This window comes from Colletotrichum fructicola, assembly GCF_000319635.2.
Source record: "Colletotrichum fructicola Nara gc5 chromosome Unknown KSG_Nara_v1_contig12, whole genome shotgun sequence".
Taxonomy (NCBI): domain Eukaryota; kingdom Fungi; phylum Ascomycota; class Sordariomycetes; order Glomerellales; family Glomerellaceae; genus Colletotrichum; species Colletotrichum fructicola.
Genome location: NW_027094062.1, coordinates 114,061 through 120,770, shown reverse-complemented (window position 1 = coordinate 120,770; position 6,710 = coordinate 114,061). Strand labels below are relative to the sequence as shown.

Below are 6,710 nucleotides of genomic sequence, written 5' to 3'. Positions count from 1 at the left end.
CTGCCGGTGTCATGGCGCATTCCTGCCCAACACAAGCCTACTCAAATCCTTCTTCTAAATATCAGCCTATCTGGCTCCGAAAGACCTCATGCTTCAGATGGATGATCAAAGAAGGGAGTTTCTATGTTCGATCTCGAAGCCTCAAGCGGCTGATAATAACACAGGAAGGAAGCCGGCTAGTCAATGGACAAATACTCGGGCGAATCCAAAGAGTCTTCTGGTATGATGAGACAGATTGCTCACCTGTTTGAAGTGTTCAAATGCTTCCTAGACGTGTTAGGCCCTGTATTGAAAGGTTTAAAGGAGTAAGTAACATGCCAGCTGGTGGACTTCTGACCTCTAGCGATGCGCACCGGATTCATTTGAGATTCACTGAACCAATGACATCCGCCACTACCACAAGTTGCCGCCAGGCAGACATATCCGCCATCTCCATATTGCTTGATAGTCGTCCGCAGCCTTTTGCACTCACTTCTTGATCCAGACCACTCAACCCCAGGCTGATCTGATCTTCATCCGGTTGAAAGCGAGACTCAGATTCGAGGCCGCCTAACGCGACCTCTCGACCGGCACTGGCGCCGATCGTCCGGCTGTTGGCTTCAGGGGTCTGTTAGTTGAAGTCAAGAAGCATAAATAGTGCACCTGGCACACGCAGCGAATGGCGTTCGGGGAGACTTTAGATCTAGCTGCAGCTGCCGGAATTGTCCGCTTCGTCAGCTCTGCGAAATCTCAGACACATCAGGTTAGTTGTTTTCACATTTGACCTGTGAGTCTCATGAACACAGAACCCGAACGGTGATGTCTAGGAGACTTGCTTTGTATTTCAGCGCAGACGTGGTGAATATGGAGCCGCGTTGATGATCCTACGAACACTGTGAATAAGTAGTGTCTGTTGATTTGGTTATCATACACGAGAATGACACAAATGTCTACTACCTGACACGGGCTGTCAAACATTACAGACAGCAATACCTTAGTCGCAGGTTTCACATGCATGGCGTACGAGCTACTTCTTCAAGAACCCTTGCAGGCAAAGAAAACACGCATGCTACCAAGCATCCTAATCTCCCTCCGGTTTCAGCAAGCTGAGCATCAAGTTGTCTGATGGGCGCGCCCCGCCGACATATTCCCCCCATATGCGGTCTTCTCACGCGCCTCATGTATCTTCCCGCCTGTTGCATCATTCAAAGCCTGCCGAGTTGGACAGATCCTTCGTCATGCCGCCATGCAGCCACCGCTGCTGTCAAGGCCCTCTTGGAGTGCCAAAGGGGGATAACCAAGTCGGTCAGAAGCGAGGTGGAAAGATGAATATGCAGGAAAATGATGCAGGCAAGATGCAAATAATTGCACGCAATTGAGGTAGGTATTTGTTTCTTGGGTAGCCGCGCGTGTGAACAGAAGATAGCTAGGTGCCTCGCTTGGTATGAGTGCGAAAGAAAAGGAGAAGAGCGTCGGTTGAGTGATTAGCGATTGCAGTGCTCCATTCCCAAAGCTGACCCCATTCCAAGCTCGACATCTTCTGTGGTCTTTCCTCTCAAAGAGAACGAATTGATCATTCGAAGACTCATGCACCACGGGTGTGTCTCTTTCCCTCCTGCAGCATCAATAACCACTCTGCGCGAAGCTGTCGCATGGCTTGACAATTAGTCTGACGGGTGAGATGCCCAAAGCATCGACCAAAGCTTGATTGCCTTGCCCAATTGCCTGATGCATCAGTATGGGTTGTGGTGACGATCGTGCGTCTTGGGTGGATGTGAGCCATGTTTCAATCACCTAGACATGACATCGGCAGATGCATTGCCATAACGATGCTCAGGCGAGCAAGAAGACAGCATGCGGGTTCATCTTTCTATCCACTACACTCCATTCCCAAACTCAGCATATTCGCTCGCTCTAAAACCTCTCGGCAGAATATGTTCTCGTTGCCACACGAATCAAGCGTAAGTAGATGGCTCGGTGTCGATTTCAAAGACTATGGAATCTTTGTGAAGTTCCTGCGTATTGTTGGTATTCAGGTCGTGGAAGTGCTGCTTGCCGCTGGGGCCGATGGGATGAATAAGACGATTCTCAATGTTACCTAGAGCTCGCTTGGGGCTGTCCTGGCGTCGATGTAAACTCAGGCGGAGGGAGATGATCGTTTCGAGTATGTGGAATCAGCGAAGGAGGGGACGGGAAGCGCCGGCTGTGTAGATCACCGACCGAGACGTATCGTGGTACGACCGACGAGCCGGTGGATCTAGAACAGTGTCAGTCAGTACAGAACAATCATATGATATGAGCGACCGAAGCTGCTCACCTGGGATCATGATGAGGACTCGCGGGGTCGCATGCTGCTGGTGCGGTGTCATGGCAATGAGGAGGGTGGTGATGTAAGTCGTGGGCGCGGACTGCGCGTCAGGCCGGGCTGACGAATCGTGTGGAGAAATCTGCAACGTCTGCGAGTCGTCCGAGGCCAGTCAGCTTCTGCAACAAAAGACGATCTTCAGGGTAGGAAAAGCGTACGTATCAGGGCAGCGTGATGGGGATGAATGCCTCCGCCAGCAGCCAATGACGACAATCTCTTGCACAGCAACCTCGGTAACTACGCAAACCCAGAGCTCTGGGCCACTCGGTTGCATTTTGCTCGTGGCTGATGGAAAGTGGCGGCGCCAGAGGATTTCTCGGTAGGTAGCATCGCTGGACAGCCTGCGCATCCATGTCCACGGCTCGCTGAAGCGCGAGTCAAAGTCGGGGAGAAGACAGCCGCTAGAGTTGCATTGCGAGGGATTGGAGAATGTTGGGGTCTGCCATCGGTCTTCAGTGGACGCCGACCGCACCTGCGGAAGAGGGAGGTGGATCGGGGACGGAAGACGACTTTTCAAAAGAGGTAGACGATCTGGCATCGAAGGGGCTGGAAATTTGCCCAAGCTCTAGCTGGGTGTAGGCCCGTTGGCGAGTTTGCTTGTGGTTTGTTGGTTCATTGTTTGTTGTGTTGTGACGTCGAAAATTGGGGAGGCAAGTTTGCGGAAGGCGGGGAGGCGGGGGGTCTGCTCAGGGGGAGGAGGAAGGTACCGAGGGGCTGCTGTGATTAGGTATCCGTAGAAGCCGCAGTCGCCAGCCTGTGAAGACAGGGGCAACGTTCGCGCTGCCCAGACCAACTGACCCCTGTGTTTGTCGACGTGATTCAAAGATCCAACAACCAAGCTGTAATGAGAAAGGATGTGGAAGCCTGAATGGTGTTCGACCAGAGAAAAAGACTGCAACGGCAGGGGGTGGACAGATTGGGGGGTGACAGACCCCAACCGAGTGCTTGTCTTGCAAGGGGAACACCATGGCGAACATGCACCAACAGTTTCCAAACCAACAGTGGGCAAGGAGAAAAAACCAGCCTGGTGAGCATGGTGCAGGGTCGATTTACCCTCCAATTAGCCGCATGCAGGCAAACAAACAGCTGTACTGACCCCGACCCCGGCATGTTTGCCACGCATCCCCATCCCGGGGTTTGGGCTGACCTGACGACCCCTGCTCCAACATGCATTCGACGTTTTTTAGTGAGCATTGTCGAGTGGGGATGACCTGTTGGTGACTCTCTGCAATTGGACCTCGGACGCCTTCTGCTTGAGGCGCCGTCTGCAGTTCATCGGCTGATGAGCTTTTGCGACCGATGGAGCTGGTTCATTTCGTCTTCGGCTGCGCAGTTGGTGCAGGGTCTGGGCGCTGAACATGTAAGATGATTGGTCACCGCACTGCAGCTGGGGTGCCGTCGCCGCCAGACGCTTGATGAAATTGGCAATGCACACGGAGGATAGCACCTGTCGTAGCGCCGCCGCACTCAAGCTAGAACATTCCACATTGGCTACAGAAGTTGGACCCCAATGAGATGTTATGGAATAAAGGAAGTCCTCAGCAGACTCCCAGTCCTGTTGAAGTTTGCTGCGTGGGGGGAAGCGTCCACTGGAGGGGGACACGGACGGCCGAGGGCGATGCCGCGCAACCGTTCCAGTGCTGTTGGTGGGTACCTTAGGCACGTACCGATTCCAGGCCCAGCACCCAGCACCCACCACGCACCTGTGGTAACCTGGAACGTCACGTGGTAGGTTCTTTCAGTGGGTAGGTGCACTGTAGCTACACAGTGTAGCTGTGGGTAGCGAGCGCATTTCCCGCCGCCGTCCCTGTGAAGAAGCTGGTTCACGGAAAGTAGCAGAGCTTCGACCTCCATCAGACTCTAGTCTCGAACCCCGACCTCGAGGAAAACTCGACCTCAACAAGAATTCGACCTGACAAGAATTCGAACCTAGGGTAAAAGATTTCAATTCTCAAAAATTCGACCCCAAGAAAAGTACGCCCTCGACGAGGCATTCAACATCTCCTCTCTCTCTTTTTCAGGAACCTCCAAGTAACCGCCAACATCGCATATCGAGCGCAGTGCTCTACTCGACACGCAGTGCGTCATCATCGTCTATATCGCACAGCAAATCCCAACGGACTTCACTTTCACTGCTCATCCCTCCACCAGAGTCCCTCCCATAGCAGCCTCGCCGGAAGACCCCGGCTAACCGCCAACGCCAAGCCACCATGAAATGTTTGCTTGATCCAACATCGACAAGGCCCCTTTTATTGTCTGCCCCCGGAAGCCACCAGGCTGACAGTCTTTTGCAGCATATTAGAAGACGACAGGTCTCGTCGCAGCATCTTCCCACTTTGAATCTCTCCGTCTCCGCTGCCACGCTCACTGCCGACCTGATTCCCAATCCGACCGCCGCCTCCGTCGCTTACAATCTTTCTCAACCAACAGAACACAATGGGCTGCCCCGACTTCATCGGTGACCCGCATAACCCGAAGCCAGCACCTCTTGATCCATCGACCGAATGCCCCGTTTGCGCCATCAAGGCACGCATGGCCAACCCCGACCGCAACCCGACCTGGGGCCACCGAGACTACCCCGCCGACCGCCTCATCGACCTTATCATAAAATACACTCCTATTGGCCCAAACCCGATGAACAAGGCAGAGGAAATCGCCATCTGCGGTGTTGTGTCGACGTGGTGCGGCAGGTCTGAAAAGCGAAGGTTCAAGAGCTTGAGGCTGTGTGACGAGTGCTATGGGAAGCATATTGGCGTTCCCTTCCGCGCCGAGTCCGACTGGTTGCTCAACTCCGCGGCCGGCCCCAACGATGTTGATCGGTAGTTCGCGTGCATCGATTGAATCATGTGTACCTGCATTGTGGTCATTGTTGGCCTTATGATTCCAGCGAACGCCCGCACCCATTGCGTCCCAAGACGAGGCAACGAGTCTGCAGCTTAATACAAACCGGCTGGAGGAATGGCTCGCATGTAATCTTTAGTAATGACAAGCAGACTCCTCTATGCTCGTCGAGGACCTTTGCGATTGATGAAGTGTCAATACAGACAAGATCATCAGATCTTCAATTATCTCCTTCTCATCACCGCTCGCGTGAAGATGCTTAAGCCGATGACACCCCCCGATTGGATGCTCGAGGCCGAGAACATACTTTGGGGGCCGACAATGGCGTTTTTGCCAAACACGTTCTGTCGCTTGGAGAGACGCCGTCCAAGGCCCGAACTGAGAAACTCGACCCTTGGAAAAAGTAAGTAACACGAGCCACTGGCTGAGCAGCTCGCAACAGGACCGGGTACATCTCCCGTCATGGGCCTCCAGTGGACATATGCCGATTTCAAGCAGCGCCAAAGTCGAGAAATATCCACCGACAGACCATCTTGAACCACAAGCATCCAGGCAGGTTCCATTATTTTAGAGAAAACCGGGAACCAGAAAGGTGATTTTTGCGTGCTTGCATCTCGCGTGATGCCCATTCGTAAAGCCCGCCAAAGAATACCATCAAGTCATGAAGGCGCGTTGTATGCGAATGATAATTATCGCATGTGTGTGGCAGCCATAGTAATGTGGTGTCTGTCCCGCGCGGCGCAGACCTTCTTTGCGTCTTTGACCACACCCCTCAGAGGACGACCAAGGTCTCCCGCAGCATGACAGACTTTTGCTGTGGCGGCATTGGTTTCCGTACTTGGTCCGTAACACAAGGATCTCTGCCATGAGTAACTTCGGTTGACAAGGTGACACGCCGGTAGAGGAGGCTTGGTGGAATGCTCGCGTCTTTGACGCACCGACCAAGGTAAACGGAAGAGGGGGTGGATGGGGGCAGCAGGCGAGCGACGCCTCCAATGAGATCTTGCAGATGGCCGGAGACCGAAGCAAAAGGCATGCCCCGTCTTGCGTTGAAGGGTTGAAGCGCCAAAAAGATCCATAGAAATGGCACTTGTCAAGGTTGACTCTGGAGTCACGTTAAAGTTTTCACATCAGGTCGACAAGGGAGGAGCTTCCGTTGAGGCAAACTGGGCAGGAGCATTTTTTAAGGGAATCGCGCAAGCTGAACACCTGTGTTGGGACTTGGAGAGACTCGCGGTGGTGGCTTGGCTGGGATTCTTGATGAAGATATTGTGATCGGAATAGATTGCTATCGGGGACCTTCAAAGTCAGTACGCGGCTAGCATATCTGCAAGTAGGGGGGGAGGGGCAATTCAGCCGGAAGAGACTGAATCGGAGTGGGGGAACGTACCAGATTGACCACGCGTGGAACGAGCGGGAAAACCCACGGTTTGGTAAGAAAGAATCTTGTATTTCGCAAGTGTTTGTCTTTAGGGAAGAAGTTCAAGTCTGAGAGGGACCCAGTGAAAGGGATTGAAGGTAGGAA

At 53.3% G+C, this 6,710-nt stretch overlaps 2 protein-coding genes across 2 annotated transcripts; one reads left to right on the top strand and one right to left on the bottom strand.

The window, feature by feature from the left end:
- Positions 1-1,972: 1,972 nt before the first annotated feature.
- Positions 1,973-2,618, bottom strand: CGGC5_v017284 (uncharacterized protein; the record flags this gene model as incomplete). The annotated part of the gene is made up of 5 exons (XM_066153880.1): positions 1,973-1,994; positions 2,078-2,236; positions 2,297-2,333; positions 2,410-2,435; positions 2,503-2,618. The coding sequence occupies 5 exons, from the start codon at positions 2,616-2,618 to the stop codon at positions 1,973-1,975; spliced, it is 360 nt and encodes a 119-aa protein (XP_066006730.1).
- Positions 2,619-4,780: 2,162 nt separating this feature from the next.
- CGGC5_v017283 (uncharacterized protein) lies at positions 4,781-5,167 on the top strand (the record flags this gene model as incomplete). Its single annotated transcript, XM_032027694.1, has 1 exon — positions 4,781-5,167. One exon carries the CDS (start codon positions 4,781-4,783, stop codon positions 5,165-5,167), a length of 387 nt encoding a protein of 128 aa, XP_031875961.1.
- Positions 5,168-6,710: the final 1,543 nt, after the last annotated feature.